We start from the raw sequence: 13,544 nt of genomic DNA on the forward strand, positions 1-13,544 counted from the left end.
AGCCTGGACAAAGACTTTGTACTGAAGTGACTCATGTAAGTAGCAGCCAGTGAGAGTCCAGTCCGACACCTGTTGCCCTTTATCCCATTGAGTTGCTATTCACATTCTTTGGAGTCATTTACAATTAGGAAGAGGCCATTTGGTCTATCACGTCCACACTAGCTCGAGAGCAATCCACTCAAGTCATATTCCCAGTCCATCCCTATATTTCTTTCAAGAAGCTATCCACCTCAGGGACACATCTACTGCAAATTCATTCAGAATTTCAGTTCAGTTTACAGTTCAGTAAAAAGTCATATCGATATGTCCCAAATAATTAGTATCACTCACACTTTTTAGAGCCACTCTTTTTCCACTGTTAATCATCCTGCATCATACATATCTCTCCTAAATATATTGAGGTATCTGACCCCTTCTGTCCTGAAGGTGCTGACTCTCACTGGGGTACAGGGTCCCCTCCTCTCCTGAAGGTGCTGACTCTCACTGGGGTACAGGGTCCCCCTCCTCTCCTGAAGGTGCTGACTCTCACTGGGGTACAGGGTCCCCTCCTCTCCTGAAGATGCTGACTCTCACTGGGGTACAGGGTCCCTCTCCTCTCCTGAAGGTGCTGACTCTCACTGGGGTACAGGGTCCCCCTCCTCTCCTGAAAGTGCCGACTCTCACTGGGGTACAGGGTCCCCTCCTCTCCTGAAGGTGCTGACTCTCACTGGGGTACAGGGTCCCTCTCCTCTCCTGAAGGTGCTGACTCTCACTGGGGTACAGGGTCCCCCTCCTCTCCTGAAAGTGCCGACTCTCACTGGGGTACAGGGTCCCCTCCTCTCCTGAAGGTGCTGACTCTCACTGGGGTACAGGGTCCCCTCCTCTCCTGAAGGTGCTGACTCTCACTGGGGTACAGGGTCCCCCTCCTCTCCTGAAGGTGCTGATTCTCACTGGGGTACAGGGTCCCCTCCTCTCCTGAAGGTGCTGACTCTCACTGGGGTACAGGGTCCCCTCCTCTCCTGAAGGTGCTGACTCTCACTGGGGTACAGGGTCTCCCTCCTCTCCTGAAAGTGCCGACTCTCACTGGGGTACAGGGTCCCCTCCTCTCCTGAAGGTGCTGACTCTCACTGGGGTACAGGGTCCTCTCCTCTCCTGAAGGTGCCGACTCTCACTGGGGTACAGGGTCCCCTCCTCTCCTGAAGGTGCTGACTCTCACTGGGGTACAGGGTCCCCCTCCTCTCCTGAAGGTGCTGACTCTCACTGGGGTACAGGGTCCCCCTCCTCTCCTGAAAGTGCTGACTCTCACTGGGGTACAGGGTCCCCTCCTCTCCTGAAAGTGCTGACTCTTGCCAATATCCAATTGGAGGGTCCGAGCTGTTTTCTGGTTGCTTGTGTGATAGTTTCTTTTTGAAACTGTACAGTGATGGTTGGCCGATAATCTGTAACTGGATGCGTCAAAGCTGAGACCACACCTGTTGCGGCCTGTGTCCAAACATACACTGTGCAGCGGGGGGATAACTGGGCAGTGGTGAAGAGTATGTGTCTTGGCTAACATCCTGTACCTTGCACAGGGAGGCTAAATCTAACGATTGTCTGCGGCGGGAGATCAGAGGTGGATTCTGGAACTTGTTGGTCTGTAGGAAGTGGGAGCTGTGGCCCATATCCAAACCTCTTTAAATCCCCCGGATTTTGGTGATGACCTCACATTAACGCTTCCAAAATGAGAGTGAACAAAGACACAGTGATGCTGTGGTTTGAAAGGTTGATGGGAGTTCACAGGACCAGCGTGTCTGATGGGTGAGTGTGGTCCTCTAAGGCACACCCTCACCCACATTCTGAGTCCAGGAAGCAGTGAAGAAACTGCAAATTACCTCATCAGGAGGGGGAGAAATCAACCCTGAAGCCCGGCTTCCAGTCATTACCCTGTGACAGCCATTGGGAATGTGTTGATTTGATTCGATTCATTATTTGATTTGATTTATTATTGTCACATGTATTAGTATACAGTGAAAAGTATTGTTTCTTGTGCGCTATACAGACAAAACATACCATTCGTAGAGAAGGAAATGAGAGAGTGCAGAATGTAGTGTTACAGCCATAGATATGGTGTAGAGAAAGATCAACTTAATGCAAGGTAGATCCATTCAAAAGTCTGATGACAGCAGCAGGGAAGAAGCTGTTCTTGAGTCGGTTGGTACGTGACCTCAGACTTTTGTATCTTTTTCCCGAAGGAAGAAGGTGGAAGAGAGAATGTCAGGGGTGCGTGGGGTCCTTAATTATGCTGGCTGCTTTGCCGAGGCAGCAGGAAGTGTAGACAGAGTCAATGGATGGGAGGCTGGTTTGCGTGATGGATTGGGCTACATTCATGACCTTTTGTAGATCCTTGCGATCTTGGGCGGAGCAGGAGCCATACCAAGCTGTGATACAACCAGAAAGAATGCTTTCTATGGTGCATCTGTAAAAGTTATAGAGGTTTACAGCATGGAAACAGGCCCTTCGGTCCAACTTGTCCTTGTCGCCCTTTTTTTTAAACCCCTAAGCTCGTCCCAATTGCCTGCATTTGGCCCATATCCCTCTATACCCATCGTACCCATGTAACTGTCAAAATGCTTTTTAAAAGATAAAATTGTACCCGCCTCTACTACTACCTCTGGCAGCTTGTTCCAGACACTCACCACCCTCTGTGTGAAAAAATTGCCCCTCTGGACACTTTTGTATCTCTCCCCTCTCACCTTAAACCTATGCCCTCTAGTTTTAGAAACCCATACCTTTGGGAAAAATATTGACTATCTACCTTGTCTATGTCCTTCATTATTTTATAGACCTCTATAAGGTCACCCCTTAGCCTGCTACGCTCCAGAGAAAAAAGTCCCAGTCTATTCAGCCTCTCCTTATAACTCATCCATCAAGTCCGGTAGCATCCTAGTAAATCTTTTCTGCACTCTTTCTAGTTTAATAATATCTTTTCTATAATAGGGTGACCAGAATTGCGCACAGTATTCCAAGTGTGGCCTTACCAATGTCTTGTACAACTTTAACAAGATGTCCCAACTCCTGTATTCAATGTTCTGACCGATGAAACCAAGCATGCCGAATGCCTTCTTCACCACTCTGTCCACCTGTGACTCCACTTTCAAGGAGTGAGAATTGGTGAGAGTTGTAGCTGACATGCCAAATTTCCTTGGTCTTCTGAGAAAGTAGAGGCATTGGTGGGCTTTCTTAACTATAGTGTTGGCATGTGGGGGACCAGGACAGGTTGTTGGTGAACATGTGTCTGTATCTGTGTGCATGTACATGCGTGTGTGCGTGTGAGCGTGAGACCGTGTCTCTGCCTTTCACACTGATTCTGGTGCCTCTCGCTTCATTCTCAGGAGATGTGATGGGCCCAACACTGAATAACCTGGACAACCTCCTGCGCCTCCCGTTTGGATGTGGGGAGCAGAACATGATCCATTTTGCACCGAACGTCTTTGTCCTGAAATACTTGCAGAAGACAAAGCAGCTGTTCACCGAGGTGGAGAGTGAAGCCACAGATTACTTACTGCAAGGTGAGATTCTGGACACACACACACACACACACACACACACACACACACACACTCTACACGTTCTGGAACCTGACCACCCGGGGGGTGGTGGAATCAGGAGGGTTTGCCGTATGAAGCCCCCCGACTCCCAGAGGGGACAGCCAATCAATTCCTCTTCTACAAGGGAGGGAAGAACCCTCCCTTACCCCAGTACCTCGCTGTATGGTACGGATGTTTGCACACCAATCCCATTTCACTCCCTACTTCATTGGGAGGTTGTTGGAGAAGAGATTAGGATCGAGTCTAAGCTCTTCATTTCACAAGCACACGCTGCTTGTGTGTGGGAATATTTAATTATTCATTCATTTGTTACTGATACTTAATATCCATCTATATTTTGCTTGACCACTTCGCGACAGGGCAGGTGAGAGTCAGCCGCATTAGTGTGGAGTTATGTACCACTGTAGACCAAGTAATGACGGCAGATTTCCTTCCTTAAAAGGACATGAGTGAACCAGATGGGTTTTACGATGATCCAAAAGCTTCGTGGTCACTTTTACTGAGATCAGCTTTTTAGTTCCAAGTTTTTAAAAACTGAATTCAAATTCTCCAATGCTGTGGTGTGAGTTGGACTTAATTTCAAGATCAGTTCTTGTTGCTGGAAGGAAGGATGGTGTTGGTTCACTTGCTTCACCCATTGTGCCAAAGCATCACTACAGTGCAGAAGGAGGCCATTCGACCCAACCACAATCCCACCCAGGCCCTATTCCTGTAACCCCACATATTTACCCTGCTAATCCCGACACTAGGGTCAATTTAGCATGGCCAATCCACCTAGCCTGCACATCTTTGGACTGTGGGAGGAAATTGGAGCACCCGGGGAAAACCCACGCAGACACGGGGGAGAACGTGCAAACTCCACACAGACAGTGACCTGAGGCCGGAATTGAACCCGGGTCCCTGGCGCTGTGAGACAGCAGTGCTAATCACTGCGCCACCACGCCACCCCCTCAACCTCATCCCTTTCCTGGATTGAACCTGATTCCACAATCTGAAATTTCGCTGTAAAAATGTGGTTCAGTAAAGCTGGTCACCTCTTTTTGTTAACTTTACTCTGGCCACTCATTTAGTTTGGCTGCTCAGAAAGAGGCCATTCAGCCCATTGTACCCCCCCCCCCCCCCCCCCCCCCCCCCAATCTGTCTTCCATCTTCCATCTCCATCTGGCAGATGGAGTTTAATCCGGATAAATGCGAAGTGATGCATTTTGGAAGAAATAATGTAGGGAGGAGTTATACAATAAATGGCAGAGTCATCAGGAGTATAGAAACACAGAGGGACCTAGGTGTGCAAGTCCACAAATCCTTGAAGGTGGCAACACAGGTGGAGAAGGTGGTGAAGAAGGCATATGGTATGCTTGCCTTTATAGGACGGGGTATAGAGTATAAAAGCTGGAGTCTGATGATGCAGCTGTGTAGAACGCTGGTTAGGCCACATTTGGAGTACTGCGTCCAGTTCTGGTCGCCGCACTACCAGAAGGACGTGGAGGCGTTAGAGAGAGTGCAGAGAAGGTTTACCAGGATGTTGCTTGGTATGGAGGGTCTTAGCTATGAGGAGAGATTGGGTAAACTGGGGTTGTTCTCCCTGGAAAGACGGAGAATGAGGGGAGATCTAATAGAGGTGTACAAGATTATGAAGGGGATAGATAGGGTGAACGGTGGGAAGCTTTTTCCCAGATCAGAAGTGACGTTCACGAGGGGTCACGGGCTCAAGGTGAGAGGGGCAAAGTATAACTCAGATATTAGAGGGATGTTTTTTACACAGAGGGTGGTGGGGGCCTGGAATGCGCTGCCAAGTAGGGTGGTGGAGGCAGGCACGCTGACATCGTTTAAGACTTACCTGGATAGTCACATGAGCAGCCTGGGAATGGAGGGATACAAACGATTGGTCTAGTTGGACCAAGGAGCGGCACAGGCTTGGAGGGCCGAAGGGCCTGTTTCCTGTGCTGTACTGTTCTTTGTTCTTTGTATCCCTCTGGTTATCAATCTTCCTGCCGCTTGGTACAGTTTCTGCTTATTTATTCTATCAAACCTCCTTTATAATATTCAACACCTCTATTAAATCTCCCGTAACCTTCTCTGCTCCAAGGAGAACAATCCCAGCTTCTCCAGTCTCCCCGCAAAACGAAATCACTCACCTTTGGAACCATTTCAGTAAATTTTCTCTGTGCAGCTGTTTGGTTGGTTTTTTTTTTGTTACAAGTGGAAATTGGAGAAAAGTGGAAATCGAACCACGGACAGATTATTTTCTGAATTTTCTCCAATGCAGGGTACCAACGGCAACTGACGTACAAGCGGGAGGATGGATCGTACAGTGCATTCGGTGAGAGGGATTCCTCCGGGAGCATGTGGTACGTGAATTTATTCAGTCTGTGTGAACACAAGGAGTGAGGTAACGATGGGAAAGGATTCCTCGTTCTCTCATTGGGAATGAGAGGATCAGAAAAGCTGGCAGGGCAATGTTTTGAATCCAGGGCCTCAGGTCAAACTTCTTGTGTCTCTCTTCATGACGATTGCTGAGTTTTTGTCTTTGAAATTTCCGAAGTTCTCAATGCCTCATCCTGCACACTTGCTTCCTGCTTCCTCCGTCTTCTGTTAACATTAAATCCAAAGATGGAGGGTGAATTTAATGGAATGAGAAGATCCACAGCTTGAATTCCCTGGAAAGAATGAATCCCAGGAAGAGACCGAATGATTGAATGGAAGTTGCAGTGTTGTTTCACAGGGACCACTGATGATAGAGATAGGATGAAATAAAAATCGGGACTACAATGTCAAAACCATTGTATAGGTAGGGGGGCAGCAACTAAATACAAGATTAATATCTTACAGAATGGGTATGTAATTGGCAAATTAATTTTAATATGGAGAAAAACGGTGCATCTTGGAGAAGGAGTAAGGAGTCTGCAGAGACCCGAGTCGGGAGCAGAGGGATCTGGGATTACAAATACACAAATCACAGAAAGAATAAACCAAGCATGGGAATTCAGTTTGAGAGGGCTAGAATTTAAAAGCAGAGAAGTCATGTTGAACTTGTTCAGAACCACACATGGGCTATCATACACAGCGACTGGTCTCCACAAAACAGATGTTGAAGCATTGTAGAAAATGCAACAAAGGTTTACAAGGATGGCAGCAGAATGAAGAGGTCCTAACTATCAGGAACTGTTGAACAGGCTGGGGCTCTTAAAATTGAGGTTGACCTGGATGAGGTGTTTAAGATGATGAAAGAGTTGACAGAGCGAAGATGTATCCGCTTGTGGAGAAATCCAAAACCATCAATACCTGACAGTCACCCGGACTCAGGTCAGTAGGGCGAGCCTGGGTACGATGCGCTTTTGGGGTGGCACAGTGGTTAGTGTTGCTGCCTCACAGCACCAGGGACCCAGATCAATTTCGGCCTTGGGTCACTGTCTGTGTGGAGTTTGCACATTCTCCCCGTGTCTGCGTGGGTTTCCCCCAAAGATGTGCAGGTGAGGTTGATTGGCCATGCTAAATTGCCCCTTTGTATCAGGGAGATTAGCAGGGTAAATACGTGGCATTAAGGGGATAGGGCCTGGATAGGATTGTTGTCGGTGCAGACTCGAAGGGCCGAATGGCCTCCTGCACTGTAGGTATTCTATGAAATCCATTGGGGAATGCAGGAGAAACCACTTCACCCAGAAAGTGTTGTGAATGTGGAACTCAGGAGCATAGCGAGTGGCTGAAGTGAATCCTGTGAATACATTTAAAGGGAAAGCTGGTTAAACACATGAGGATAAAAGGAATTGAAAGATTATCAAGTCCTCAGCCCAGAATCCTTTCTTAAACCTCTCATGTTTCATAACACCTCCCTCTTTGACCAGATACCTGATTATCTCTTAATATCTCTTAATGTGGCTCTGTCAGATTTGCTTTGATTAGATACCTGTGTAGTGTTTTGGGCCATTTCACTTTGCTGAAGGTGCTATATAAATGCAAGTTGTTAATGGGGTGAGGTGGAGTGGGAGGAGGCTTATGTGGAGCCTATAGAGGGGGTGGAGGCAGTGTGTGGGACAGGCGTGTAAGGGATGGGAAGGGGAAAGAGCTTGGTGGAAGTGGTAGAGTCTGTGGGACAGAGTGGCGGAGAGAATGAGGGTGGGGATGAACGAGGAGAAGAATGTTCAGGACAATGTTTCCAACATTGGAGGAACAATAGAGAGTTCAGAGGAGAACTGAACAGAGAGAGAGAGAGACGGGGAGGGTTGTGATCGAAGCTAAGAATGAGAGATGAGCGAGGCATTTATAGATCTTGGTTTAATTGACATGGTGTAACTTCAATACCGGTAAATCTTTCTTAATCCTGTCTATAATAGTATGATCTGTTAACTCCTGGAACCTTTAAAATTAGAGAATGGGTTCAACTGGCCGTGAAACTGGGCCTGTGTTATATTGTCGAGGGCAATACAAAAACACAGAAAATGCTGGAAAATCTCAGCAGGTCTGACAGCATCCAGACTCGCTGGCTCTATTCCCTCTCCACAGATACTGTCAGACCTGCTGAGATTTTCCAGCATTTTCTGTTTTTGTTTCAGATTCCAGCACCCGCAGTAATTTGCTTCTATCTTGAGGGTAGTGGTTTGGCTGGTGTTATCGGGTAGTCTCTGGCACAGTGCCGACGTGTCTCCGGGTTGCGTGATTTAATTGGCCGGTTCCTAATCTCTGCCCCTGGCTGAGTGCAGGAATAAAACAGCAAAGCGATTGGAGCAAATAGTGAGATACAATCGCTAAACACACCTGTGGGATCACTGTCAGTGACTCAGCTCGATTCACCTCTCGACACAAGTGCCCAGCGTCACCAAGATAAAGCACACAATCCCATTCAACCCTGATTAACGGAGCTGGAACTGCCAAGAGTTCGTTTTGGACCAGTCCAAAACAACTGCAAGGAAAAAGCAGACAATTTGTTAATCTTTGGCCGACAATCGAGTCAGTATTTTCATTCAGAGATCCAATCAGAGCCAGAGAACTCAAATAGGAGCAACACCAGATTCTGTGTGTGATAAAACGTCTCTGCAGGTTACAGGTGAAACCGAGCAGCAGCTTCATTCTGGTCTAATGTTGCCACCAGCCCTTGTGACTTGAAATTTGTTTAACTTGTGTTTTTAAATGTGATGGTTATTTTACAACGTGACAGTGTGGGACTGAGAGAGCCTGGAATCAGGAAAGCTCTGCCCTGTTTGGGGCTGACACACAGGTCATGACTGTCTCTGCCCCTGAGTTAGTTAGGGACGCTGGAATCTCTTCACCAGCCTTGCCTTAGGGACGGAATAATCAGTCAGGGTTCCTGCTTTGGATCCGCTCATTGCAAGGGTATGATTGGGTGCAGACAGTTTGGGTTAAATTGTAATTTAACAGCTCAATACTCACTGCCTCAGCTGGTAGTTGAGGAGTGGTCCCTTGTGTAAGGCTGTCGGAGAGCGGCGGGTACTCATTCACTGAGTTTGATACAGTCAGTGGATACAAGCGGCTGGATTTGTGCTTTGAGGGCAGATCCTCAGAGGATCGCTGGACCCAGACCCCATCTTGTGTCAGTGTCAGATGCCCAATGCGATCGTTGTAGTGATGGCGAATTAGTGGCTAGGAGCACACGTGCTGCCCAGTGAAAGGGCCAATAAAGGACCTTCAGCGATAGCCCTCGGGCAGCTCGATTGCCCAAAGTGGAAGCTGCCGGTGCGGATTAGTGAGAAAGGGGGCCCTCTGCAAAGAAACTGAGAAACTTTCAATTGAAAAAGGCCACAGCAGCCAGGCTGGCCCCAGCAGGCCGTTTATCTGACCTAATGGGCCACACTCTCCTTGCTGGAACAAACATGGTCGGAATGGGAATACGCTGGCACTCTGCACTCGATGCCAAATTTGAGCAGGTTTCGTATGCACGGATTTTTGGGATGTGAACGCTGGCGAGACCAGCATTTATTGCCCATCTCTAATTGCCCCTTGAGAAGGTGGTGGTGAGCTGTCATCTCGAACCCGCTGCAGTCTGTGTGGTGTAGGCACATCCACAGTGCTGTTAGAGAGGGATTTGCAGGTCCTTGAGCCAGTGAAGCAGTGGGCTCGGAAGATGCATTGCGGGAGGCACCTCGGCTTTAACTTTAGTCGATGAAAGGGTATTGAAGGTTACAGAACCATCTCAATAGAGTTGAACTGTAGAGCAACCATGATCTAAAAGAATGACAGAACAGGCTTGAAGGGCTGAATGGCCTCCTTATTCCTATGTTGCCGTGTAATGTGGGCCAAAGAAATAGTGACATAACCGGAATTTACAGCTAACTGTGTTTATTTGGAGGAAAGAATGAAAGAAAGTAATATCTTCCTCCCTGGAGCCTGCTTCAACATTTAGTGATCTGGAATAGCCATTGAAATGGAATCATCTGCATTGTTACATCATAAACATCAACACACAAAAACAGATGTAAACAGTGATAGCAATGCAGCCTTTCTGCTCTCCGTCCCTGAAGCAGTGACCCTCTGTGCCCTTGGGGCCATGTTAACGTGAAATACCACAGTAAATCATTTGGAAAAGGCTTACTCCCCCCTTGTGTGTTGTCTGGTGTTATTCAGCCTCTCACTGTGAAAGATTGTGACAGGCCGTTACTTAACACTTGAAAAATTCACCGTGGGTTGTTTATTAAACCGCTGCTCCTTTCCACTGTGTGTGGGGGTGGGGGGGGGGGGGGGGGCGGGGGGTGGGGAGGATGGGGGTTTTATGAAAGCATGATTCAGGAGTTGAGAAGCTGGTCTCTCTCTCTTGCTGACTCTGCTGTGAGCTGGAATGGTCCAGGAGTCATTAGCAACAATTTCTTAATGGGTTTTGGGGCCTCCAGAGGTTATAAAACACAAACCCAAATTTAACATTTAACCAGAGACGCCAATTCTGTTGTGAAGGTTCTGTTTTTGTCAATAGGTCTTTTTGGGCACTCTGTATTTCAATTCATTCAACAGACTTACGCTGACACGCGCTCTCCCACGCTCGCACTGACTCTCGCTCGTGCCGACGTATACCCAATTGATGCACGCCCATGTGTACAGACGCGCACGCCCATGTGTACAGACGCACACAAACACGTGCACTGACTCTCAGGCTCCCCAATGCGTAAACACCCCGACACGCACAACGCACACGCACCGACACACACACCGATATATGCACTGACTCACGCACACATGCATTGATGCACACCCGCCGATGCTGACACACGTGCAGTGCAAGCGCAGACTCTGTCAGCTGTAAACTGCCAATTCCAATCTGGCTCGAGTCAAGCTGACAGCTTGAAGCAGGGCCCCGGCCGTGTGGTCAGTTCACAGAGAGCCTGAACCCCCTCATCCATCAGACCCTCCCCACCACTCTTCAGATCTATTATTGTCACATGTATTAGCATTCAGTGAAAAGTATTGTTTCTTGCGCGCTATACAGACAAAGCATACTGTTCATAGAGAAGGAAAGGAGAGAATGCAGAGATGAGGAGGAATTTCTTCAGCCAGAGAGTGGTGAATCTGTGGAACTCTTTGCCGCAGGACCAGGTCATTGAGTGTCTTTAAGACAGAAATAGATAGGTTCTTGATTAGAAATCATAGAAACCCTACAGTGCAGAAAGAGGCCATTTGGCCCATCGAGTCTGCACCGACCATAATCCGAAATTAATAAGTGGATCAGGGGTTATGGGGAAAAGACAGGAGAATGGGGATGAGAAAAATATCAGCCATGATTGAATGGTGAAGCAGACTTGATGGGCCGAGTGGCCTAATTCTGCTCCTGCAGATTTTGATGGGTATAGATAGAGTGAATGCAAACAGGCTTTTTCCGCTGAGGCTCGGGGAGAAAAAAACCAGAGGGCATGGGGTAAGGGTGAAAGGAGAAAAGTTTAAAGGGAATATTAGGGGGGGCTTCTTCACGCAGAGAGTGGTGGGAGTGTGGAATGAGCTGCCGGATAAAGTGGTAAATGCGGGGTCACTTTTAACATTTAAGAAAAACTTGGACGGGTTCATGGATGAGAGGGGTGTGGAGGGATATGGTCCAAGTGCAGGTCAGTGGGACTGGGCAAAAAATGGTTCGGCACAGACAAGAAGGGCCAAAAGGCCTGTTTCTGAGCTGTAATTTTCTATGGTTCTATGTCTTATGGTCTTATAGTGCAGAATGTACTCCGTACCCACTGTGTGACTTCATGATAAATGTACTAATCCTGATGTTGTCCTTAAGCTGGGGGTGAATCAGGCCTTTGATTACTGCTGACTCCTGATAGGAACTCCATGAACTGTAACTGCTGTGGTACAGACCAGGAAACTTTCAGCCCTGTCCCTGCTGAACTGACAGAGCGTGACACAATGGAGGGGGCCTAGTGAATGAGGCTGATGCAGTAAGATTAATCAATCTTAAAATGATCACTTTCCAATTTCAGATCCCTCCATGCTATCACCCCCTCCCTGTCTCTCTAATCTCCTCCTCCAGCGCTGCAACCTTCCCAGCTCCGTCTGCACTCCTCTAACCCTCGCCTCTTGAGCATCCCCAATTTTACTCACTCCACTCTTGGCAGCCGTGCCTTTAGCAACCTGGGGCCCGAGCTCTGGAATTCCCTCCGTAAACCTCTCCTTATGTCAGAGGCTCCCTAAACCTTGCCACTTTGACCAAGCTTTTAGTGGTCAGCTGTTCCTAATACCCGTTAATGTAGCTCGGTGTCAAAATGTGTTTGGTCATATCACCTGTGGAATTTTCACAATGTCAATAGCACTGCAACTATGCAAGATTCTGTTCCAATCATTGATAAGGTTTTGGTTTAGCAGTGTTTCTGTGTTGAGAGAGGGACTCTTACTAAGATCACTCCTTGTGTCTGGTTTTTTCTGTTAGGCTGACAGCATTTGTACTAAAATCCTTTGCACAGTCTCGTGGCTTCATTTACATCGACCCGAAGGAGCTCAAGACTGCGAAGGACTGGATTATTCAGCATCAGAAGGAGGACGGCTCCTTTCCTGCAGTTGGGCGCATTCTAAACAAAGACATCCAGGTAATCAGCTTGTTCCCCAGGTAACCTCGGGAGGAGGGGGAGGTGAAGGGAGGTGGGGGGGTCGAGGGGAGGGGGTGAGGACTGTGGGGGGGGGGTCGAGGGGAGGGGTTGAGGGCTGTGGGGGGGGTCGAGGGGAGGGGGTGAGGGCTGTGGGGGGGGGCGAGGGGAGGGGGTGAGGGCTGTGGGGGGGGCGAGGGGAGGGGGTGAGGGCTGTGGGGGGGGCGAGGGGAGGGGGTGAGGGCTGTGGGGGAGGTCGAGGGGAGGGGGTGAGGGCTGTGGGGGGGCGAGGGGAGGGGGTGAGGGCTGTGGGGGGGGGTCGAGGTGAGGGCTGTGGGGGGGGACGAGGGGAGGGGACGAGGGCTGTGGGGGAGGCGAGGGGAGGTGGTGAGGGCAGTGGGGGGGGGTCGAAAGGAGGGGGTGAGGGCTGTGGGGGGGGGGTCGAGGTGAGGGCTGTGGGGGGGGACGAGGGGAGGGGACGAGGGCTGTGGGGGAGGCGAGGGGAGGTGGTGAGGGCAGTGGGAGGGGGTGAGGGCTGAGGGGAGGAGGCGAGGGCAGTGGGAGGAGGTCGAGGGGAGGGGGTGAGGGCTGTGGGGGGGTCAAGGTGAGGGGGTGAGGGCTGTGGGGGGGGGTCGAGGGGAGGGGGTGAGGGCTGTGGGGGGGGCGAGGGGAGGGGGTGAGGGCTGTGGGGGGGGCGAGGGGAGGGGGTGAGGGCTGTGGGGGGGGGGCGAGGGGAGGGGGTGAGGGCTGTGTAGGGGCGAGGGGAGGGGGTGAGGGCTGTGGGGGGGTCGAGGGAAGGGTGAGGGCTGTGGGGGTGTCGAGGGGAGGGGGTGAGGGCTGTGGGGGGGGCGAGGGGAGGGGGTGAGGGCTGAGGGGGGGTCGAGGGGAGGGGGTGAGGGCTGTGGGGGGGTCGAGGGGGTGAGGGCTGTCGGGGGGGGAGGGGAAGTGGTGAGGGCAGTGGGGGAGG

General features: G+C 49.9%; 1 protein-coding gene across 1 annotated transcript in view; it reads left to right on the forward strand.

The window, feature by feature from the left end:
• Positions 1-13,544, forward strand: part of cpamd8 (C3 and PZP like alpha-2-macroglobulin domain containing 8) — a 217,944-nt gene that overhangs the window by 107,769 nt on the left and 96,631 nt on the right. Inside the window, exons 30-32 of the mRNA XM_078198736.1 lie at positions 3,351-3,527; positions 5,833-5,914; positions 12,424-12,580. Of these exons, the coding sequence (XP_078054862.1) occupies positions 3,351-3,527; positions 5,833-5,914; positions 12,424-12,580 (416 nt within the window). The remainder of the gene's footprint in view (positions 1-3,350; positions 3,528-5,832; positions 5,915-12,423; positions 12,581-13,544) is intronic.

Source organism: Mustelus asterias, chromosome 26 (genome assembly GCF_964213995.1).
Source record: "Mustelus asterias chromosome 26, sMusAst1.hap1.1, whole genome shotgun sequence".
NCBI classification, from domain to species: Eukaryota; Metazoa; Chordata; class Chondrichthyes; order Carcharhiniformes; family Triakidae; genus Mustelus; species Mustelus asterias.